This window comes from Salmo salar, chromosome 02, assembly GCF_965601325.2.
Source record: "Salmo salar chromosome 02, fSalSal1, whole genome shotgun sequence".
NCBI classification, from domain to species: Eukaryota; Metazoa; Chordata; class Actinopteri; order Salmoniformes; family Salmonidae; genus Salmo; species Salmo salar.
In genome coordinates this window covers 25,519,162-25,543,361 of record NC_138292.1, presented here as the reverse complement: position 1 = coordinate 25,543,361, position 24,200 = coordinate 25,519,162, and the positions used below count along the sequence as shown (strand labels likewise).

At 42.4% G+C, this 24,200-nt stretch overlaps 2 protein-coding genes across 5 annotated transcripts; both read left to right on the top strand.

Annotated features, from left to right (window-relative positions):
* Positions 1 to 5,998: 5,998 nt before the first annotated feature.
* On the top strand, positions 5,999 to 15,637 carry LOC106578191 (uncharacterized). Of its 3 annotated transcripts, XM_014156846.3 has the most exons (8): positions 5,999 to 6,275; positions 7,006 to 7,148; positions 7,326 to 7,499; positions 7,780 to 8,298; positions 8,495 to 12,730; positions 12,826 to 13,012; positions 13,147 to 13,369; positions 13,615 to 15,637. In XM_014156846.3, exons 2-8 carry the CDS (start codon positions 7,019 to 7,021, stop codon positions 15,016 to 15,018), a joined length of 6,873 nt encoding a protein of 2,290 aa, XP_014012321.3. In that variant the 5' UTR covers positions 5,999 to 6,275; positions 7,006 to 7,018; the 3' UTR covers positions 15,019 to 15,637. The 3 variants fall into 3 exon arrangements, with proteins under 3 accessions (XP_014012321.3, XP_014012314.3, XP_014012304.3); XM_014156839.3 differs by having other exon boundaries at positions 7,016 to 7,499; XM_014156829.3 differs by having other exon boundaries at positions 7,006 to 7,499.
* Positions 15,638 to 15,741: 104 nt separating this feature from the next.
* Positions 15,742 to 23,602, top strand: LOC106578208 (uncharacterized). Of its 2 annotated transcripts, none has more exons than XM_082961203.1 (5): positions 15,742 to 15,926; positions 17,038 to 17,203; positions 19,474 to 19,589; positions 19,796 to 19,939; positions 21,639 to 23,602. In XM_082961203.1, the coding sequence occupies exons 2-5, from the start codon at positions 17,056 to 17,058 to the stop codon at positions 22,464 to 22,466; spliced, it is 1,236 nt and encodes a 411-aa protein (XP_082817329.1). In that variant the 5' UTR covers positions 15,742 to 15,926; positions 17,038 to 17,055; the 3' UTR covers positions 22,467 to 23,602. The 2 variants fall into 2 exon arrangements, with proteins under 2 accessions (XP_082817329.1, XP_082817331.1); XM_082961205.1 differs by lacking the exon at positions 15,742 to 15,926 and adding an exon at positions 15,934 to 16,197.
* The last annotated feature ends 598 nt before the right edge of the window (positions 23,603 to 24,200 follow it).

The window sequence follows — 24,200 nt, the reverse complement described above, 5'->3', positions numbered from 1 at the left end:
TTGGTAGAGCATCCTACTGGAAGCTAAATAACTCGTTATTAAATAATGATATAGTTAAGTTTGAGGTTAAAGATCTGCTCTCACACTTTTGGGAAAGGGCTTGTGAAGAAAAATCTTAATGCAAGAACTGGGAGCTCTTTAAATTTGAGGTGTCCAAATACCTTAGAAAATATGGTAGTAATGTTGCTAAGACCAGAAGAGCTGAGGAGGAAAAGGTGATCATTAAGATAACTTCCCTTTCTCAGAGGTCCCCAGCCGGCCTCTCGGTGGGAGGAGAAGATGGAACTGATTGAGTTATAAAATAAACTGGATAATATATATATAGATTAAATCAACTGGATAATATATATATAGATTAAATAAACTGGATAATATATATATAGATTAAATCAACTGGATAATATATATAGATTAAATCAACTGGATAATATATATAGATTAAATAAACTGGATAATATATATAGATTAAATCAACTGGATAATATATATAGATTAAATCAACTGGATCATATATATAGATTAAATCAACTGGATCATATATATAGATTAAATAAAATGGATCATATATATAGATTAAATAAAATGGATAATATATATAGATTAAATCAAATGGATAATATATTGAGATTAAATCAACTGGATAATATATATAGATTAAATAAACTGGATAATATATATAGATTAAATCAACTGGATAATATATATAGATTAAATCAACTGGATCATATATATAGATTAAATCAACTGGATCATATATATAGATTAAATAAAATGGATCATATATAGAGATTAAATAAAATGGATAATATATTGAGATTAAATCAACTGGATAATATATATAGATTAAATCAACTGGATCATATATATAGATTAAATAAACTGGATCATATATATAGATTAAATAAACTGGATCATATATATAGATTAAATAAACTGGATCATATACTGTATATAGATTGAAAGCAGAAGGAGCCTTTATTAGATCTAGTAAAAATGGCTTGAGGAGGGAGAGCAGAATTTCTTTAGAATTGAGAAATTTCACTCTACAAATAACACTATCCATGAATTAAACATTGATGGTGTTATTACAGATTAACAAAATTAATCGCTAAATACTGTAGCAATTTTTACAAGAAATTGTATAGCTCTATGTACTCTCAGGAATCCACAGATATGTTTTTTGACTCACTGAATAATGTTCACTCTATCAGTGATACAGAATCAGAACAGTGTGATGAACCCATCAAAATTGAAGAGATGATAGAGTCTATCATACATCTAAAGAACAACACAGCCCCAGGTGTTGATGGAATTACAGATTAAGTAGGAAGTTTACATACACCTTAGCCAAATACATTTAAACTCAGTTTTTTCACAATTCTTGACATTTAATCCTAGTAAAAAGTCCCTGTCTTAGGTCAGTTAGGATCACCGCTCTATTTTAAGAATGTGAAATGTCAGAATAATAGTAGAAAGAATGATTTATTTCAGCTTTTATTTATTTCACATTCCCAGTGTGTCAGAAGTTTGCATACACTCAATTAGTATTTGGTAGCTTTGCCTTTAAATTGCTTAACTTGGGTCAAATGTTTTGGGTAGCCTTCCACAAGCTTCCCAGAATAATTTGGGTGAATTTTGGCCCATTCCTCCTGACAGAGCTGGTGTATCTGAATCAGGTTTGTTGGCCTCCTTGCTTGCACAGACTTTTTCAGTTCTGCCCACAGATTTTCTATAGGGTTGAGGTCAGGGCTTTGTGATGGCCACTCCAATACCTTGACTTTGTTGTCCTTAAGCCATTTTGCCACAACTTTGGAAGTATGCTTGGGGTCATTGTCCATTTGGAAGACCCATTTGCGACCAAGCTTTAACTTCCTGACTGATGTCTTGAGATGTTTCTTCAATATATCCACATAATTTCCCTCCCTCATGATGCCATCTATTTTGTGAAGTGCACCAGTTCCTCCTGCAGCAAAGCACCACCCACAACATGATGCTGCCACTCCCGTGCTTCACGTTTGGGATGGTTCTCTTCGGCTTGCATGCCTCCCCCTTTTTCCTCCAAAGATTACAATGGTCATTGGGGCCAAACAGTTCAGTTCTATCAGACCAGAGGCCATTTCTTCAAAAAGTACGATCTTTGTCCCCATGTGCAGTTGCAAACCGTAGTCTGGCTTTTTTATGCCGGTTTTGGTGCAGTGGCTTCTTCCTTGCTGAGCGGCCTTTCAGGTTATGTCGATATAGGACTCGTTTTTACTGTGGATATAAATACTTTTGTACCTGTTTCCTCCAGCATCTTCACAAGGTTCTTTGCTGTTGTTCTGGGACTGATTTGTCTCTAGGAGACAGAACACTTCTCCTTTCTGAGCGGTATGACGGCTGTGTGGGTCCATGGTGTTTATACTTGAGTACTATTGTTTGTACAAATTAACGTGGTACCTTCAGGCATTTGGAAATTGCTCCCAAGGATGAACCAGACTTGTGGAGGTCTACAATTGTTTTCTGAGGTCTTGGCTGATTTCTTTTGATTTTCCCATGATGTCAAACAAAGAGGCGCTGAGTTTGAAGGTAGGCCTTGAAATACATCCACAGGTACACCTCCAACTGACTCAAATTATGTTAATTAGCCTATCAGAAGCCTATTAATTAGCCTATCAGAAGCTTCATGACATCATTTTCTGGAATTTTCCAAGCTGTTTAAAGGCACAGTCAACTTAGTGTATGTAAACTTCTGACCCACTGGAATAGTTACACAGTGAAATAATCTGTCTGTAAACAATTGTTGGAAAAATGACCTGTGTCATGAACAAAGTAGATGTCCTAACCGACTTGCCAAAACAATAGTTTGTTAACAAGAAATTTGTGGAATGGTTGAAAAACTAGTTTTAATGACTCCAACCTAAGTGTATGTAAACTTCTGACTTCAACTGTACATGAGAATTTTACCAATTATTTTCTGGACAACTTCCTACTTAATGTCTTTTAAGACAGTATTAAAAACAATGTTCAATTTCCTACAATGACTCAGGGGTTAATAACAGTGATACCTAAGCCTAAAAAATAAGTGGTGCTCATCGATAACTGGCGTCCAATTTGTCTTCTTAATAATAACTGTAAGATATTAGCCTTAATTAAAGAAGTCCTGGATGCAATCATTGATGAAACACAGTCTGGCTATATGAGGAACAGACATATTTCTAACAATATCAGACTAGTATTAGACATATTTGACTACTCAGACCTAATAATCAAGGATAGCTTCATATTATTTTTAGATTTATATAAAGCATTTGACACAACAGAGCATCAGTTCCTCTTCCACTCCTTTGAGAAATGTGGCTTTGTTTTTTTTCTGTAAGGCTATTAAGACTATACAAATGGTAACAGCTCTATCAAACTGAAACATGGCACCTCACCTAGATTTGAGTTAAAGAGAGGAATTAGGCAAGGTTATCCTATCTCTCTGTATCTGTTTTTTTTAATCACCCAACTTCTTACAAATTCATTAAATAATAGTCCTGTACAAGGTATTTCCATAGCTGGTAAAGAAATTATTATAAGCCAGCTGGCTGACGATACCACACTTTTTCTGAAAGACACCAACCAAATTCCCATATCAATCAATGTGATACAATCCTTTTCCAAAGTGTCTGGTCTATATCTTAACATTAATAAATGTGAACTCATGGCTGTCAAAGATTGTGTGACACCTTCATATTATGGTATTCCAGTAAAAGAAGAACTTACATATTTAGGCATAACCATTACAAAGGATCAGAAGTCTAGAGGCTTACTAAATGTTAACCCTCTTATTAAAAAACCCAGAAGAAGCTAAATCAATGGCTACAGAGGCACTTATCTTTTAAAGGAAGAGTCCTAATAACCAAGGCTGAAGGTATCTCTAGGCTCTGTCTTTAAATCTTGACGGTAAAATCAGATGCTTTTCAACTTTCTGTGGAGAAACCGTACCCATTACATTAGGAAAACTGTTGTAATGAACACCTATGAGTATGGTGGGCTGACTTTACTGGACTTTACTACCTTAAATAATACTTTTAAGATCAATTGGATAAAACAATTCCTAAGAAGATCCACTTCTATGTGGAATTGTATTCCTCATCATGTCTTCTCTACTTTTGGTGGCCTTAAGTTCATGTTGGTTTGAAATTATAATATTGACAAAGTTCAAGTGAAACTGCTTTTCATCAGCAGGTTTTCTTGTCATGGTCCTTCATTTATAAGTGTAACCGGTGTGAAATGGCTAGCTAGTTAGCGGGGGTGCGCGCTAATAGCGTTTCAATCGGTGACGTAACTCGCTCTTAGACCTTGAAGTAGTTGATCCCCTTGCTCTGCAAGGGCCGCGGCTTTTGTGGAGCGATGGGTAACGATGCTTCGTGGGTGTCAGTTGTTGATGTGTGCAGAGGGTCCCTGGTTCGAGCCCAGGTAGGGGCGAGGAGAGGGACGGAAGCTATACTGTTACTTTGGTGCCGTGACCCGGATCACTAGTTGCTGCGGAAAAGGAGGAGGTCAAAAGGGGGGTGAGTGTAACCGGTGTGAAATGGCTAGCTAGTTAGCGGTGGTGTGTGCTAATAGCGTTTCAATTGGTGACGTCACTCGCTCTGAGACCTTGAAGTAGTTGTTCCCCTTGCTCTGCAAGGGCCGCGGCTTTTGTGGAGCGATGGGTAACGATGCTTCGTGGGTGTCAGTTGTTGATGTGTGCAGAGGGTCCCTGGTTCGGGGCGAGGAGAGGGACGGAAGCTATACTGTTACATAAGCATAATTTTTCTCCACACAGGTATTATATATGGAATAATCAGGATATATTGTATAAAAATACTTCTTTGTTTTTAGAATATTTGTTCCGAAATAATATCCTATTGGTGAACCAACTTGTAAATGCAGAGGGTGTTTTACTTAGTTATCAGGAATTCTTATCACTTTACAAGATCCCTGTAACACCTAAAGATTTTGCAATTGTTTTAGATGCCATTCCCTCAGGCGTTGCTTTATTATTCAGGAAGGTGTCAAGACCTGACCCTCAGAGCCTACCTTCCATTAACCCTGTTGACTCATCAGTAGGAAATATTTTTTCTCTTTTAGTCCATACAACAGAGCTATACGAACCTTGTTTCAGCAGGATGTTGTATGTATAGATGCCTTATTGGAACGGTTTTATTGTTAATATCTGTTGGGAAAAAGTTTGGATGTTGCCACACACACTTGTAATCAGAATTTAGGAAGTTTACTTTAAAATGGTTCATAAATATTATCCTGCCAAACACCATATGAAGAAGTTTGAGGAAAACATCAACTCAAATTGTACCTTTTGTAATGACCACCCAGAAACACTGTTGCATCTTTGTTAGCATTGTATTCATGTAAGGAAACTGTGGCAAGACATCAGTAGATGTATAATTGAACACATTTATGAAGATTCTACACTATTGTGGAGAAATGTACTGCTTGGATTCTTTATCTACAATAGAAATAAGCTGAAACATTTTTATGTAATTCATTTCATTATTCTTTTGGCCAAATGTCATATTCACAAATGTAAATTTACAAACAAAACACCACATTTTCTTACCTTACAAAAATAAATTGAACTATATTTTAAGACAATTAAATACTCTACTAACAAAAAAGCTGTTAGAATTATAAGTGTATGTATGTCCCTTAATTAAGTTCCTTGTGTAATGTGATGTTGTACCCCCTAGCCCAATTGTCCATTGTATATTATTCATATATACTTGTGTTCCCCATGTACTTTCTGTATTGATTTGTTGTTAAGAAAAAAAGAAAAGAAAAGAAGATAACCATGCGGTATGGATGATGTGACGCAATCGTGGGGCCTCTGGAGGCACGTAGAGGCCAAATTGAGCTCTTTACCGCATCGCTGTGCGACTCTCAAATTATATAACAATATGGCGGGTTCCGTATAGCTCCGCATTGACATGATTGGTTGACGGTAGGTGAGGGCGGGAGGTCCTGTATAAACACAAACTCACTTCCTTCACAACAGCTCTGCGAAACATGAATACCCTAATTTCTGCAGAGGCTATATCATGGTAAAGGCTGCACAGCCAATTCGAACAGAAGATTTACCATGCAGCGCCTTTAAGGCTAAGCAGTGAATGAATGCATCTCAGGAAAAACTACAAGTCCCATTCTGCAACCTGGTTTGTGTATGACGCCATGATCTCTGCAGCTCGTTTGTGTTGGCTTTGTGCGAAGTGAGAAACGACGCGGAGATGTCTGGGCTAAAGAAACCAACATAGGTAACGTTATAGATGTACACTTAGTGGTGCGATCATATGGGCAGTCATGCGGCGATACAAAGGACGCTTGTCTGTAGTGCTGAGTGTTGCAAATGTTTTAAATCCACGCAATATAGGCCATTTGTATGACTTTCATCAATGCCGTTTCTGAGCTGTCCAGTAGCCTAGCAGCAAGACATCCGAATAATTAAAGATGATGGATGGACACCAGTTAGTTGTGAGCAATAACGTTCCTCATCATTATTTGGCTTGTTTAGTCGGCCCGTCATTTGCGCAGCAGTAAAGGACCCCTGGTTGTCGGCTTGTTGGTTTTCTGTTCTAGCGCAGTGTAAAATACCATCCTTGTAGCCTATTACCCACCCCTCTTTGAGAGCATCTTTGTCATACAAATATAGTGTCTATTCATTTGCCTGCTAGCTGTCGATAAAGGCAGCAGCATGTAATGATTCCCATGGAATCAGACCCAATAGGCTTAGCTTGGGGTGGCCCTTTTAAGGGCGTATACTCTCTTATAAGAAAGTGTCGGTTGCTTTACATGCATACAATGTTTCGGTGTCTTTTTTCTTTTTTTTTATAAATACATTTGAACGTCTCTTTTGGCCAGTGTTTTAGTGTGCAGTGTGCGCTTCACTGTTTTCCACACCATTGTGTTTTACCTTAATACAGATTTAGTGTGTGTGTGTGTGTGTGTGTGTGTGTGTGTGTGTGTGTGTGGTGTTCAACTTGTCAGTCTTCTGCAGGGAATGCGTTTTACAGACATGGTTGAACCTCCAGTCGTGGAGGCAGGAACCAAGTTGGTCATGGAGCGCTTGACACAGCCAGTGGAGACAGTTGAACAAACAGTAGAAGTCGAGGAACAACCAATACTTACAGGTGAACAACACGTGAAAACTGATGAACAACCAATGGAGACAGGGTTACAACCAGCGGCAACTGAAGAACAACCAATGAGTGAACTGCTACCTGCCACAGTAGAAGAGGCTTTGGAGTGTGTCTCAGACCCCACTGCTTCTACGGAGATAATACTTGAACTATCCGCTGTCCCTCTAGAGTCTGCTGCTCCTGAAGAGTGGGAACTGGGCCAACCTGAGGATGCGCAGAAGGAGACGCATGTGGATGACGTGGCCGCTAGTGACAGAAAAAATATTCCCCCCAAGAAGAACAGAATGGAGCCACTCAAGATGGACATGTCCAGGCCACCAAAAATGGTGACGCCTCTCACATGTGAGTATTGAACTTCTCTGATTGTCTGCTGTGATTGGTTACCATGTAATACATTTTTGTATTTATCTTTCAAGGCTTTAGTATTGCAGACATCTCATAATGTTCCCTGTAGTGTTTTTAGGCGTTTTATTTGTAGTTATTTCATAAGCAGTTTTAAGCTATTACTACAGTTCACACATTTTTTTTTGCTCTTCTAATAACCTCCATTGTGTGTTTAATATAGGTTTGAAGCTGGGAGATACAAGTATTCTGTCCTCTAATCCCCTCTCCTTCCCCCTAGCTTCCCAGATCTCTCTGCAGTGCCTGGAGTGTCACATCATCTTCAGCGACCACAAGAGCAAAGAGCGTCACCTCAAGCAGAGTCACCCGGCAGAGTACGAGCAGTGCATGCTGGGGGATGCCCTGTTTGCCTGCTACGTCTGTGACCGCCAATTCACTAACTCCAGTGACCTCATGCTTCATCAGCGTGCACACACGGAAAAGACGCCCTTCAAGTGCCCCATCTGTGGTGAGGCCTTCAGCCGCTCCTCTGAGCTCACCCTCCATAAGAAGCATCACTTCGGTCTGTACGGATACACCTGCTCAGACTGTGGAAAACCCTGCAAGACACTCACCTTACTGAAGTATCACCGCCGCACGCACACAGGGGAGAGGCCCTATGTCTGTAAGGAGTGTGGCAAGAGGTTTAGCATGTCCAAGGCCCTCCAGAAACACGCACTAGCGCATTCGCCGGAAGGAATGAAAGGAGAATGTGGAGGGATCGCACCACTGACGAAGGCACAGCTAAAGAAGAATAGTGGTGAGTACTGAAAAACATGTTTGTTTTCATGTCATACAACTACTGTGCTATACTGGGATGTGCAGTAAAACACTAGTGATATACAGTGCTAAAGCTAGTGATTCTATGCAGAACCAAACTTTTTTGTTAGTGACAAATGACAACCTCACTTTTTACACCAAGATGTAAACTTTTATCTTTATTTTTTTGTATCTAGGCACTGCAGTGGTAAAATTGTCCTGCTCCGTGTGCAAGGCAACCTTCAAGACTGCCAAGACACGGCTGCATCACATGAAACACAAGCACAACCTGTGTGTTACAGCACCCAGCAGCAGCATCACACTAGCTGGCCAACAGGTGAAGCCAGGTCAGCCCATCATAACCCAGGCTCCTATGGGCCAGCCAACCTTTCTCCACATGGAACCCCTTGGGCCCTTCCAGCAGGTGGACAACATAGACACTGAACAAATCCGGAAACTAATCGAGTCTTTGGGGAACGTGCGCAAAGTGAACCAGGTGGTGATACTGGGACAGGTACCGCCACACGGTCAACCATTGGCTCTACAGCGGCTACAGGGAAAGAGAGAGCATTTGCAACTCCGTTTTACTCAACCACAGTTTATAGAGCTGAAAAAGACTGGGGGTGGAGAGACTAAGTCAATGGGACTGGAACAGGCAAAGCCACAATGTCAATCGCTGGAACCAATTATTACATTGGAACCTGTAATATTAGATGGACAAATGGAGACCCCATTACTTTCACACACACAGGAAGTTGCATACGCTGAGCATGCTGGATTAACACAAACACAGATGATTCCTCAGCAGTTACTTGGTCAGACAGTTGAAGTGAACACTATGATTCAGACTGTATCAGTGGAACAGGTGTTCTGTCATAGTGAAACAGTTGAGCTCAGGGAAACGACTGAACAAAGTCAAACGGTTGTGTTGGAAGTCACTCCCTCACTGATACCAACTCTGGAATTGGAACAGACTCAAACCGATCAACAAGGACTTATGTCTGCTTCCTCACTACCAACATTTCTATTTGAACGGACTTCTGGACAGAATCAAAGGGTTCAGGAGGGAAATATCTCTGTCCCGTCGCTCATACCAACAGTTGAGTTAAAGCTGACGCCATTAAAAACTGATCAGCAGGAAGAACTCTCCACTTCCTCATTGGTACCAACAGTTAAGTTTGCACAAACTCCTCCTGGACAAACAAGCCAGGTAGGAGAGACGGCCACACAGATGGAAACATTACAGTTAGATAAGATCTATTCCAGTATTGGACTGACACAACAGACAGAAATAGGACAGCGAAGATCAGTTGAGAAACCTCTTCTAGGAAACACAGAGAATGACCAGCCGCACATTTTGGAAAAGCCTTGTGAAGGAAATAAACAGACAGCACAAGAGCAGTTGCAGACACTGATAGATAAGTCTGCTTCTAACAACGCACTGAACAGCAGAGAGATACAACCTCGTACTCAGACGTCAGAAATATTCCCTCCGCCGTCAGAGACAAAGGCGCCACAGAGTTCACAACTGCCTGTGCATTTGATGTCAGTACAAGAATTTGTAAAAGTGAGGAAGAGAAAGCAGCCGAAGAACTCTATAATGCAAGGAAATATGCAACAGCAGACGGTTGAGTTGAAAGAGAAGCCTGCTAAACGACCAAGAGCAACGAAATCTCATCTTGTCGTGAAGTTTGGTCCTAAAGAGAAAGAAAAGCCTAAAAACCAGAAGAAGCTTCCACAACCATCTAAGCTGCTTCAGAAAGGAGACCAGATTCAGGATATGAACCAAATGTCTCTCACAACTCTACCTGAAAATAAATTGTCCTTAAAGGTTGGTAAAGGAAAAAAGGTCAAGAAGAAAAACAATATTTCCAAGTCAAAAATCAAATCCCCATCTATATTGTGTGACCCACATGTGCAGCAAGTCTTGCAGGTAGACGAGCAGGTGCATCAAGTGAAGCCGAGGAAGAAAGTAAAAAAGCAAAAATATGTAATTAGTGAGACTTCTGAGCAGATTTGCGCTGAGCCGATTAGCGAGCAAGAGGTGATCGCTCCACCCAAGCCAAAAAAGAAAAAGCAGCAGGAGGACCAGCCTAAGAAAACAAAGGGCCAAAAGCTGTCAAAAACAGGGAGAAAGAAAAAGAAACCGACTGTGGAAGCAAGCCCAATATCAGAACATATGCCCGACCCTGAAATAAAGCAACAGTCCCTACTCCTACTGAAGGGTCACAAACAGCCCCAATTGAAAGTTTACAAATTAGATGCCTCAAAAGCCCCCCAAGGTCAAACAGCTCTCCACCAAGACACCCATCCCATCCATAAGAAGAAAGGGCCAAAAAGCAAGCAACTAAAAATGCTAGCTGCTGGAGGGAAAAGAAGAGTAGGGAGACCCAAAAAGAACCACACAGCGCTCTCTGTGTTGGCTCCTTTAAAGACTACGTCTCATTCTTCTGACACATCTCCGACCAATCCAAAGACCAGCAGGAAACGTAAGGCCCAAAAAGTGGAGACAGAGGGGATCATCAGTGGCTCTCATTCCCGGCGAGCCCTTGAATGTAAGGACTGTGGAGAGAGGTTCTCTGACGTCTCGTCCCTCCAGGAGCACAAGGCAGCCCTGCATGCAGTGGAGAGCCCTGGTCTCACCTACACTAACGGCAACGTCTTTGAGGGTGTTTCTGGGTCAGATCTAGGCCAGCCTCCACTAAAGGTGACTGAAGAGGTCATTGAAAATTCATTGTGTCAAAACACGTTTGGAATGCAGGTAGCATCTGACTGGGATGTGGAGATGGGAGAGATGGGGTTGGGAGAAAGAGGGGAGCGAGTCTCTTTCCCAGCCCTAAACCCTTCCCCCTCTCTGCCTCTGGCTGCTGCGCTTGTTGAAGGTGGACAGAAGGAAAGGAAGAACAACATTAATAAAACTACAGAGGGGGTGGAATCATTTTCTCGTATGGCTCCAAATTCAAATCCATCTTGCACCCCTCCACAAGTTCAATTCCCTTGTCTGTCCAAATCTGACAAGGTCCAACCCCCGCTGTTCGAGAGTCTTTCTCCTCCTCACCTCACACCCATAGCCCCCCTCCACAGTTGTCACCAAACGGAGGACACTAAGTCAGAGAGTCAGGGCAATATGAATGACACTGCTGATGCTCTCATACCTACTGTTTCTGGATTTGAGCACCTAGGGCATATTGAGGATGAAATTAAAGAGGAGTTACTACTTGAGGTGGATTTGGTCACTGTTGGGGATGGGGACCAGAATGAGGGGGAACACCAGAGCTCACCTCATGAAGACAGTTCACCAAATGAGGGATCCAGCCTTCATGAAATCAACCACACTCATGCACTACCTGCACATGCTCTGATTGAAAATGTGAATAGAACTGTAACAACACAAAATGTACAGACCGAATCCTGCCCCTCTGACCCGCTGGAGATCAAGCAAGAAGAGGAGGAGATTATGGTGCAGAGGAGAGAAGTGGAAAAGAGGGGAGTGGGAAGAAAGAATTACACCAGGGGCAGGAGAAGAGGAGTTGGCCGTGGGAGGAGAGGTTCAGCCACAAGGAAGGGTCTAGGAGGACAGGGCATGAGAGAAATGGAACCAGAGAAGGAAGCGGATGAATGTCAGGTAGTCTACCAGCTGTATTCACTCAATAATGATACTGAAATCAAGGATGAAGCAGATGTCACTACTCTCCATCCTGGTCAGTCATCTCCCATCAGTTTACAGACCGAGATCAGATCTATCTCTGAGCAAAACATGCTAACAGCTCCATGTCCATCTGGATCCTGCATCTCACCACTTGAGGAGGACCCTGAGGACCAGGTAGTGTTTGAGCTAGAGTCAGTCACCACCAGTGTAGTGGAGGTGTTGAAGACTGAAGATGGGATGGTGATGAAGGGCGTAGCAGGGGACCAGGACGGCAGGGACACTGGCCAATCCCCAGGCATCATACTGGAGAGGTTCCTCACCTCAAGGCAGAGCGAGGCAGCAGTGGGGGAGAATGGAGTGGTGCTCATGGCAGACTTGAGAGGTCAGGAGGTCAAGGTGGAGGAGAACACCTCCGATTTGGTTCCTGTGCCACACACCTCTCATGCCAGACACACAGTGGAGCAGAGGGGGGTCAGGATGTATCTCGTGAAGCAGGAAAACAACCTGGTTTTGAATGATCCCCAGGTTAGTCAAGGTCAATCCCAATTGAATGTGGAGCAGAGCAGTACCAGGCAGTGCATATTCTACCCAGTGAAGGAGGAGAGGGAGCTTCTGGAGGAGCCGTCTCAAAGTGAGCAGGAGGTAACAGCGCTGGTGGAGCCTGGAGAGGCCGGACTCAACCATCCAGTGGCGACTCTATCCACTACCAACCCTGCAGTAGAGGAGTATGAGGTGAACAGGAGCACAGCAAAGTTTGGATCTGAGATGAATGAGTATGGAGAAGGTAAGATCTCAACATGAGTCATGTGTTGTAGCAATGTACATTTTCATAAGCAATAGTGAAGATGGTTACATCTAAGTGGTGTTTCTTTTTTCCAGGTGACCTGGACTTTGAGCAGCAAGACACTGAGGAGCTTGTTGATTTCCTACTTCAGAATTCTGACGAAGTGGAGTCAGAGGTTGTTGAATGTTCTGACCCGCAGCCTGACCCTGAGGCTGTAGTTATGGCCTGTTACCATGACAGCCAAAGCCATGCCTCACTGCATTCAAATGATATACCATACAAGTAAGTATTGTAATTTGCCTTTTACTCATCATGAATACACTGTACAATTTAATTTTAATGTTTCTACTTTGTCATGTACTGTATGTATCCTTAAGGTCATGTCAGTTTTGATGTAAATTGTTGCCCTCTCTCAGCTTGCCAGCCACAGAAAGCCAGGCTCATTCAGGATCTATGGGAGGGTCCCAGACAGGGACTGGCTACAGGAAACCAATTGATTACTTCTCCAAATATTTTGGTTGGGATGCTTGGGCTGAGATTGCCCGGTGCACAAATAAAGTGTCCCATCTATCGAACCCAGTGACAGCAAAAGAGGTGGCCCAGTTTGTCGGAATCCACATTGCCATGGGAACATTGAAGGTATATAAATGAAAGTATTGGCGTATAATCTGAATCTTATTCCTATGGCGTCTAGTTTTATTGCATTGTCATCCTTACTACACTGAATGGGACATGTAAAAAAACAAAGTAGTTAGGCCTAGTGGGTCAAACTCATGCTAATTTCTGCACTTTTGAATGTCTACGGTCATTCTTATGCGCATACTTTATAATGCTGCATAAACTAACATTGTCTTCAACGTCTTTCTCCCTTTCTCTTCTCCTAGTTCCCCAGTCTCAAGCTCTACTGGCAGGACTTCACCAGGGTGCCTCTGGTTGCTGACACCATGTCTGCCTCCCGCTTCTCCCAACTCGCCTGCAAACTGCAACTGGCATCTCCAGCGCCAGCAGGGGATCCCATGGACACCCAGGAAGCTGGACACAGTGGTAATCCAGACGGGCCTAAGGACACTACACGCAATCCACTCAGAGCTTTACACACCCCAGCTAACCCTACAGTTGGCACAACTAGAGGTGAACTGGATGGCAGCGGCCACACACTTACACGCGGCCACAGTCAAATACAAGCTCTCAGCTCCAAGTCTGTGTCTGCAAAATCCACAATCCCGCACAGCATTTGGCAGAGGTGTGGGGACATACCATCCAGCCAGGACTGTTTTAGTTTTAAAACTGACCCCCTTTGGAGGGTTAGACCGTTAATGGACCACGTTCGGGCCGGATACCTGATGCTGAGAAGGGAGGGTGACCATGGAGTCGATCAATACCCTCTCCCTTTGACATGTAGAGCGGTCAACAACAAGCGGCCCTCCTTGCACAGCACTGTCTTAGTTAGATCTGACGGTCTGATCATAGATTTCAACCTTAGTCTGGATCTCTCCAACAAAGAGGCCACTGTTGAGAAAATGGTGCCCAGAGATGGGATGGTGTATCTCTGCAAGCAGGAGCTCTCTACCCCTGCCATGTTGGAGCACCTCCTTGGGTCTGGGGTGCATGGTGCGGGCAAGGTGGGAGGAGCCAAAGGACAGATGGGTGATGAGTTTGTTAGCTCTGACGGGCGGCTGATGCTACACAGGTACCATCTCGGCTTCATCCTCTCTACTGTAGGGAAGGCCCAGCAGAACATGGCATCGCTTGTCGACAGCTTCGAGAAGGCCCAAAAGGCAGCCAGCCTCAATAGAGACTTACTGAATCTCTACCATTCCCCACTCTCAGCCTCAGCACCATCTAGCTGGCCACAGGCCGTTCTGTGGTACCTTGCCGATCTGGCTCTGGTAAACTCATGGATGCAGTACAGGCAGGATCATGTTCCTCTTCCTGAGCCTCTGAACCTCATGGCATTCAGGCTAGAGGTCTCCAAGGCCTTGATCCTCTCTAGTGGCTCAGACACCCAGGACGCAGCACCTCCGCACCCCCCTCCTCAGAAATTACACTCCCCGGGCACAGCCCCAGATCCTGGCCTGTTACAGGATAGTCCTCTCCCTGACGTGTCCACGCGGTACGACGGTTCGGGCCACTGGCCGGAGCAGCTTGGGGAGGGACAAGGTGGCAGGTGCCGCTTCGGAGGCTGTGAGCGACTGTCTCGAGTACGATGCCTCAAGTGTTGCGTGTTTCTTTGCATCTCTCATAACCACAACTGCTTCTTGAATTTCCACAGTCAAGAGAGTTTTTGAAGCTGATAAGATTTTCTGTTTTTCTTAAGTGGTGCATGTTTTATTTAATGCTATGTTTAGCTTTTTAAAAATGTTTTTTATTTTAGGTTAGAAGCTCTGATTTCATATTTTCTCCCCCTACACCATAGTTTTGACTACTTCTCTCTTTTCAGTGTGAGCTTCAGTCATTTAGATTTTACATTTACGTCATTTAGCAGACGCTCTTATCCAGAGCGACTTACAAATTGGTGCATTCACCTTATGATATCCAGTGGAACAACCACTTTACAATAGTCCTGTGCAGCAAATTAGGAACTTGGTCCCTTTTTAGATTACTGTGTAAATGTAATCTTGATGTATGCAATGGCTTTTGTTGTATGAATTTGCCTACAAAAGAAAATGTGAATGGAGAATTAATGATAACCATAATGTCAATGTCTCTGAAACCAAGTGAAAATACATTTGAAGATGTTTTTGAAATTCTCATTTCAAAATAGTGCTGCATTTTTTTTTTTCTTCTTCTGAACCTCATTTTGTTTACATGCCAATAAGCTTTTGCATGTGTTTTTGGCGTTCCTTGTAAATTGAATAATTGAGTTATTTAATACTGTTGGCGCAAATACATGTACGTTTTCTAACAGTTTGGGTTGTGAATTGTATTGGTCTGCCTGCTGCTCAATGTACATTATTCACCGGAGTTATTCATCTAGTCTTTAGCTACAAACAGCAAATGAATTCGATGGACAAAATCAACCGCACCCAAGCATAGACAAACACGTGACTATGCATTTGCTCACGTTTAGGGAAAAAGAGCAGAGAAGCGTTCAATATGGATTTTTTTTTTTTGAAGACCCAAATATTGCCCTTGTCACGTGACAAGGGTCAATTCAATTTCCACATTCACTTCACTGTACTGGAAGCGGTTTGAGGTAAGTGGCTAACTGCTTGTTCGCTTGTGTACAATTCAGGTTTAGCTGTAACGTTCGCTAATTAGCTAATATCGTTTAAGACGTATGCCTACATATTTACCATGTTGTTATGGTGGGGCAGTTGGTTTCCGTTAACTAAACATATCCGTAATATGCTAAATTCCTATTTCTCCGTTTGAATTGTTAGCCTGCCAGCTAATGTAGCTAGCTAGGTTATGTTATTCGAACTTGGTGGCGTTAGCTCAGCAAACCATTGAGGGAGAAGACTAAGGTAAATACACAGCTGACTGTTAAACCGTCTAGCAAGAACCTAAAACGGACCCCTAACCATTATTTTTTTTAAATTTTTTAAAAATAAATTCTTAACGGGAATATCGGTTTGGGTATCATGCGTGTCTGTGTAGCCTTTAGCTAACAGGAGTTTCGCCAAGTCATATTTAGACAACTAATTTAGTATAAATGTAACATGTGTATCGTCATAGGCATACTGTATACATCTAGCCAAAGTACAACTACCGTTGCTTCACTTCGTGAAAATTATAAGTTGTTTCTGTGGAATCTCGCAATCCTTCTAATGACTGACTTGCGGTAGCTAACTACCGTTAGCTGATATGGGCATCCTTATTACCGCTAGCTAACTTTAGGGCCTTGTTGGTTTGGGAGCCTATTTCAGCTAACGTTAGCGTCTTGAGCTGCTAGCTGTGCATGTTTTAACGTTATCTTGTGTTTACCTTAGTGCAAACACATTTTAAAGCTAACAAATCAATTCATTGCGGGCACTTAGCTAGCTGTAGTTCATTAACGTTAGCTAACAGCTGGCTATGTAGGTAACTACTCAAAAACTTAGTTCGCAACTAACATCGAGTTAGCTGGCCAGCCATAAAGTCAGTGAACCCTTTTCCTTTTTAGCATTCAGTCCAAATAAGGGGGATTTAATTGAGATACGCCTGTGCACAATACTTAGTTCTTGAAAATGTCTGTCATAACTTGTTATCTAGCTTGCAATGTGAGGATAACTATTAGCTATATTAAAGCCGATATGGCTACATTACATATTCATTTACCTCCCTGGTTGGCTAACTCTACCATCCCTTATGTTTAAACTTTTCAGGACATCCAGTCTCCCACGATGGACTCAGACATACTGAATATTGAGGAAATAGTGATGGGGAAGGGGCCACCAGATCCCCCTGCAGAACTGACCACTGAGAAACCAGCAGAACACTACAAACCCATTGCCTCCTTCAAAGCACCACCTCCACCCACCATTCAACCATGTGAGTTGGGTGGCAGTTTATTTATTTTTGTTGAAATTTAATTTAAAAAAATATTTTTTTATTGTAGAAAAGTATACTTACAAGAAGTATACAAACAGACAATGATAACATGTTATGGGGTACAACAAATTACAGATTATACAAAGACCTTAACATGCACACATTGGGTGTCAGTTACTCTACTGTTTGAAGTTTTTGTAATGACTCACAGATAGGGCTGTTACGGTGACCGTATTACCGCCACACTGGCTGTCACGAGTCATGACTGCAGTCAAATTCCATGTAACTGTTTAGTCACCAAAGCCCCATACACTACCCACCATTGCGACCTGTATGCTCTCGTTGGTTGACCCTCGCTTCATACTCGTCGCCAAACCCACTGGCTACAGGTTATCTACAAGTCTCTGCTAGGTAAAGCCCCGCCTTATCTCAGCTCACTGGTCACCATAGCAGCACCCACTCGTAGCATGCGCTCCAGCAGGTATATCTCATTGGTCACCCCCAAAGCCAATTCCTCCTTTGGCTGCCTTTCCTTCCAGTTCTCTGCTGCCAATGACTGGAACGAACTGCAAAAATGTCTGAAGCTGGAGACCCATATCTCCCTCACTAGCTTTAAGCACCAGCTGTCAGAGCAGCTCACAGATCACTGCACCTGTACACGGCCCATTTATCTACCTACCTCATCCCATACTGTATTTATTTATCTTGCTCCTTTGCACCCCAGTATCTCTACTTGCACATTCATCTTCAGCACATCTACCATTCCAGTGTTTAATTGCTATATTGTAATTACTTCGCCACCATGGCCTATTTATTGCCTTAACTTACCTCATTTGCACTCACTGTATATAAACTTTTTGTTTTCTTCTGTTCTGCTGTATTATTGACTGTGTTTTGTTTATTCCATCTGTATGTGTCGAATTGCTAATCTTGGCCAGGTCGCAGTTGCAAATGAGAACTTGTTCTCAACTAGCCTACCTGGTTAAATAAAGGCGTTAAAAAAAAAGTCACTAATTGGCCTTCTCCTAGCTCTGATGCTGCTGATGGTCATTAGTAGCCAACCAAACCTGCATGTTACTCAGCACCCTATTGTCCCTCTTATCACTCTGACATCCATGCAAATGTTATCGAAAATTATCAAAATCTTCATGAGAGCTCATGTTGCGCAACATTTCTATAGGGTATGCAATTGTGTGAGAAAACAGAGTGATGGTCTCTATTAAAGAGGATCCCATCAGCATTCTATATGCTAGGCCTACTGTATTTATTTCTCAACCTTTCTAATATTTAGCACATTGCTTCGCTTTACAACAGGAATATAGCCTACCTGGCTGGCATGAGAATGAACCACAGGGAAAGCATCCTCCGTTTGCTATTTAAGTGCCTAGATGACGTGTTTTTTTCCCCCGCTGCCCCTGTCTTGAGACAGGTGCATGATAATGGTCCATTCTAAATCAAAACAAATTCCACACACATTATTTAGTATATGTAAAGACAAGATTAAATCAAGAATAGTCTGATTGGTGACAATATTAGCATATCACTTGTGAATGATACCCAGGTTAAGACAAACTACATGCTTGTTTTTGCAACTTTTCAAATCAGTCACAAACCTCATGTAGCCTACCCCATAGGCCTCAATGTTTTGATAAGGTTCGTATCACAACTAAAGTGGCCAAATAACTGCTTAAAATGAAGCACATTAATCCACTTTACAACAGGTGTAGAGCTTAACTGGCATAAATACACCGCGTGTAATATCCTATTTCATTCAGCTATGTTCAATTGTATTCGTCATACTATAAAATAACGCCATGGAATTCTAAGCAAATGTCTGCAAAATGAACTAGTGTAGACCACAGCCATATGGCATAGCCAGATCAGGGCCTAACATAAGCACAACTGAGTATGCTATTCTGTTCTTAAGAACTAGACTAGATTTTCTTCATATGTTTCTTTAGACCTGTCTAAGATAAATTGTGGTTTTGTGATATTACATGGATTTGCTGGACTTTTTTATTTTCATGCAGACCTTTGGAACATCTACATCAGTGGCTTGTAGGCTTAGAAGACAGATGCTAAATGTGTTTGTTAATTACTGAGACCTTTGGTTATTTGCTTGACAATCACCGTCTGACAAAATGTAATGACCGCCACAGCCCTACTCATAGACAAATACAGATATTCTTTGGTTTCAATTAAATCAATCTGGTAGGTAGGGAAGGCAATGCATTTTCAGTTGTCATATCGCTGACCCCCTCTTCTCACAGACCAGCATGAGAATCTGCAGTGCTTCCAGTGCTTCATCACCTTCTGTAACTCCAAAGCCAAGGAGAGGCACATGAAGAAGAGCCATCGTGAGGAGTACAAGCAGCAGCTCCAGCAGGTATGCTACTACACAACCTGCCTAACAATCAAAACACTTTCTAGAAAGTATTAACTACGGAAACCCTGTTTTTACCTTAAACAGTTTTCTGTCATATATAAAGCTTCAGACCAACATAATACTTATTTCCAGACTAGACCAGTGGGAATTTGCGCCCCCCCCTCCCAATTTAGGAAATGCGTTCATAAATTGTATTTTCTTCCCAGGGAGATACTCTGTTCACTTGCTATGTGTGTGACCGTACCTTTCCGTCCTCGGAGGAGCTGACCCAGCACCAGGGCTCACACAACAAGGAGGACAAGCCCTTCAAGTGTCCCCACTGCCAGGAGAGCTTCCGCACCTTCTCTGAGGTGAGTGCAGAACAGTGACACAGGTTCTGAACCAATATATGTTTAGTGTAACACTGCTTGAATAGCTTGAAATGAACTCTCAAAGTGTCAGACTCGAGGTCTCGACATAATAAATAAATGTGTTTTTATTGTCCGATACACCAGATAGGTGAAGTGTTGTTTTACAGGGTCAGCCATAGTATGGAGCCCCTGGAGAAAATAAGGGTTAAGTGCCTTGCTCAAGGGAATATTGACAGTTTTCACCTTGTCTGCTCGGGTATTTGAATCGGCAACCTTTTACTTACTGGCCCAACACTCTAACCACTAGGCTACCTGCCACCCAGGCTACATTAACGCTTGCCCAGGGCAATCTTTTTTTCTTTTCTTCAAGCAAGCAGATTATAGATTTAAATTGTTCAAATGGACAAGTAAAAAAATCACTGTCAAACAGTTAGACTACTCTGATCAGACTTGGATAAAAGTGTCCTCCGGATGTGGTGTTCACTGTCCTCCCAATCTATGCAGAGTGCATCGGAGTGTAATTATTGTAGTCCTGTGTTGACAGATATGAGGGGTCTTTCAATCATGCACTCGCGAGATGCATTTTTTTTAGATCAAAGTGCACATTTGTTGATAGCTAGTTAGTAAGTTATTTGCCCAGTTATAACTCATTTTTGGTCAGCAATGAAAATCCTGGAAAAGTCATGGTGCGTACATCGCCTGTGCATGTGTCAGTGGGCTGTTGCCATAGAGACATTTGCGCAGCAGGTAAAATAATGACATACAACAGACTAACTAATTGCCAATTCAAAACATTGTGTAGTTTGGCTGGTTCTCACTAGCTAACTGTTTAGCTATTAGCATGTGTTAATGTTCGATGTCCTAAAATAACTTTCCACTGCCATTCTTGTATAACTGCAAATGGCCGACAGTTCAGTTGATACGGGTGCGCAGTGGATGAAACCAATGCTGCCTACTCCGGTTGTAATACTGTCTCTCGAGCTCAAAATTGGATAGGATTCTCCTCTATTCAATACTGGCCATGAAATTCTGACCAAGTTTTTTAAAAAAAAAACTAAAAAAAACACGTTTTTAGAATAGCCTAATTGACGAGTAACTCCTATGCTGTCAACATCTCCCCAGAACAATGAATATTTTAACCTTAAAAATAGTTAAACATCTTAGTTAGCTACTTCTCCCACCTTAGCCATTTGATCCCTGGTACATTGAGTGAGGGGAATTATTTTATAAAGATATCAAAAAGTATTTGGTTGTAATTGTAATATTGCAGGGTGGCAAACTATTCTCCTGGAGAGCTACTTCATAGTGCAGGCTTTTGCTCCAGCCCTGTTCGAACACACCACATTGTAAAACATCAGCTGCTAAACAGGACCTTGACTCTGGTGTGTTTGACCAGGGTTGGATCAACCCAGATGGAGGGTTGATTGACCGTATTTTATACAGTAGCCTTTTTATATCAGTGCAGTATTTTACTTTCTGGGGGGTTATGTGCCTTGCTCAAGGCCACTAGGAGGAGATGTGGTACATGGGATCAGAGACCAGCAGCCTTCTATTATCAATACCAGTGATAATACATTTGGTGGTTCCTTGCAACACAGTTTTCAGTCACCTTTTTGGCCCATGGTGTTAGTTAATGTCAATCACTGGACTCTTCCCTCAGCCTTGACTCACGTGTCTGTTCTCTCTCTGCCCCCCTCAGCTGACGACCCACAGGAGACAGGTCTGTCCAGAGAGGCAATTTGTGTGTAAGGACTGCAGTGAGACCTTCCGCAGCCCTGCCTTCCTTCGTACCCACCGCCTGGCCCAGCACCCCCGTCCAGAGGCAGAGGTGGAAGAGCCAGATGACCCTACCAAGACCCACCGCTGTGGGAAGTGCAACCGGGGCTTCGAGACAGAGTCTGAGCTAATAATGCACCAGGAGAACCACGCCGGTGACCAGCACTGCAACGGCAGCGCCTCGCCCGCCAAGAAGCGCGGACGGCCCTTTAAAGCCGAGGACTCAACAGTCGGAGGGAAGAAGAGAAAGAAGAAGGAAGAGGGCACAGAGGAGGCTGAGACTGGAAACAATGCCGAGGAGGCTGCAGCAGCTCCGGCTGAGACCAAGGGGAAAGCAGGAGGAGGCGGTGGCAGGCGGGGCCGTCCTAAAGCAGCAGCAGGCGAGGAGGCCAGAGAAGACCACAGTGAAGCCCCAGCAGAGGAGAAGAAACTCAAAGCGGCTCCCGCTCTGCCCAAGCAACACCCCTGCCCTGAGTGTGAGCTCACGTTCCCTGCCCTGGCCCAGCTCCGCACCCACAAGAGGGAAAAGCACATCCCACGTAAGGCCCACCCCTGCGAGGAGTGTGAGGAGAGCTTTGCCCGTCCCGAGCAGCTAGAAGCCCACAAGAACCGGGCACACATCAAGGGGCGTTACGCCTGCCCTACCTGTGGCAAGAGCTTTGGCCGAGAGAGCAACCTGAAGGGCCACCAGCAGAGCAGCCACCCAGAGGAGGAGGAGAAGCAAGAGGTAGCGGGCCGCAGCAAGAGATAATTCAGAATGGGGAAGGGGCGATTTTCTGTAAAGTGATTGGGGAGGGGGGACGAAGAATCAAAGGGATTTTAAAGAATTTGAATTTGGTCAAGGGTTTTTGTTGGTTTGAGGTTGGGTGTGAAATTTAGATCCTAAGTTTGAGGTGTTTTTAGAATGTGAGGAATTTCTTGCAGGATTTTTAACAGGTGACCTGAGGCGTCCCACTGATTGTTCAGCATTTGCCATTTTTGGATTGTTAGGATGTTCAAGGCACACATCACACTTGGACTGACTGACTTACTAACCAAAAGATGTAAGCTGTTAAACCCATCTGTTATACACCTGTCTTATCTGGACTAAGAACAACAATTAATTAGTTTTGGGCATCATGTTTGTTCCCTTGGTTTTGATTAATATCTTTAAATGATTCTCATAATTGAGTTACTGTTTTTACATTATCTTTAGAGGTGTATGTAAAATGCTTTTCATGCTGTCTGACAAATGGAGCTTTTCTTGTTTTATGATTTTTATATTGCTAAGTATGTGTTCTGTAGTAGCAGATGAAATGCAACTACCGTGCATTTTATAAAACCTGTTGGGGATATTTACTTTTTGAAAGATTCTAGTGATAAGTGAACATGGATTGGAATGTTTGGGAGTTATATAACGTCTCTTAGAAATTGCATCTATTTATATACGGTTTCTGGTGCATTGTAATGCCACACTGTTTCAATTCTGATTAACTCCTAAATTATACTGCTATTTAATGCGCAGGGTATAAAAAATATCAATGCATTTATCCTCTTAAGTTCGTTTGGTTTAGGCCCAATGGTTCTTCTTTGGTGTCATGCATGGATTTTAACTTGTCATCCTAAACAATGGTTGTAATGAAGACTACTAGTCAGACTCAAATTAAGATAATCCTGCCACCAGCTACACCTTGTCACCTGTATTTTTGATTTGTTATACTTAATTTAAATGTCATAGATATTCTAATGAACTTTCCATAAAGGATTTGCTTAAAGTTTGGCATGATGAAGAAATGACCAGAGGCCTGAATGGACGTGTACTTGTTTTCAATATTCTCCCCATGTAACATGCCTGGACACTCTGCCAATATGTAATAAAGGTGCCCCAAGGGCTGCTACAGAATGACACATTTGTCTCTATGCCTTTCAATGTGTCCTTCATTACCCAACATTTTCTATTAATTGTGCTTTGTGATGTCACCTGCTATTGCCTAGCAGCTGTAACTACAGATGATCGATTAACTTCAGAATTAAAACATTCTAAAAGGTAGTAAGTAGGCCCCCAAAAAATCACTGACCATAGGTAAACCAATGAGGCCAATCTTTCTGTGGACAATCCCAAACGTAATCCCTCACCAGCGCAGGTAATTGAATAAGTGGACAGGCTATTTGTACAGAGTGATAAATTAAATATAGGGTTTTAGCCGTTGCCCAAGGAATTATTAGGACTACAACAGATGCCCTGTACCGATAGCAAGATGAACATTTAGTTTACTTCACCCTTTGCTGTTTAAAAGAAGTATTGCGTTTCTAAAATGACTTACCTTTGAGTTTTGGCCTATGCTTTTTTGTATTATCAAAACAAATCTAAGCTTAAAGTATCTTGTGAGCTTGCTGATTTCTAAAACAGTTTCCTACACACATAGTTGCTGTCTTTATTATATTGGAACCACTGCTTATTATATAGCTATTAAAAATGTAAACCTACAATTTACTGAACTTTCTT

What these genes read in the sequence shown, in the direction of transcription:
- LOC106578191 (XM_014156839.3), top strand. Translation starts at nt 7,019, where the DNA reads ATGCGTTTTACAGACATGGTTGAACCTCCAGTCGTGGAGGCAGGAACC. An exon ending in AATGGTGACGCCTCTCACAT is followed by an intron (nt 7,500 to 7,779) that starts GTGAGTATTGAA and finishes CCTTCCCCCTAG; the next exon opens with CTTCCCAGATCTCTCTGCAG. An exon ending in GATGAATGAGTATGGAGAAG is followed by an intron (nt 12,731 to 12,825) that starts GTAAGATCTCAA and finishes TCTTTTTTCCAG; the next exon opens with GTGACCTGGACTTTGAGCAG.
- LOC106578208 (XM_082961203.1), top strand. Translation starts at nt 17,056, where the DNA reads ATGGACTCAGACATACTGAATATTGAGGAAATAGTGATGGGGAAGGGG. An exon ending in ACAAGCAGCAGCTCCAGCAG is followed by an intron (nt 19,590 to 19,795) that starts GTATGCTACTAC and finishes TTTTCTTCCCAG; the next exon opens with GGAGATACTCTGTTCACTTG. An exon ending in GCTTCCGCACCTTCTCTGAG is followed by an intron (nt 19,940 to 21,638) that starts GTGAGTGCAGAA and finishes TGCCCCCCTCAG; the next exon opens with CTGACGACCCACAGGAGACA.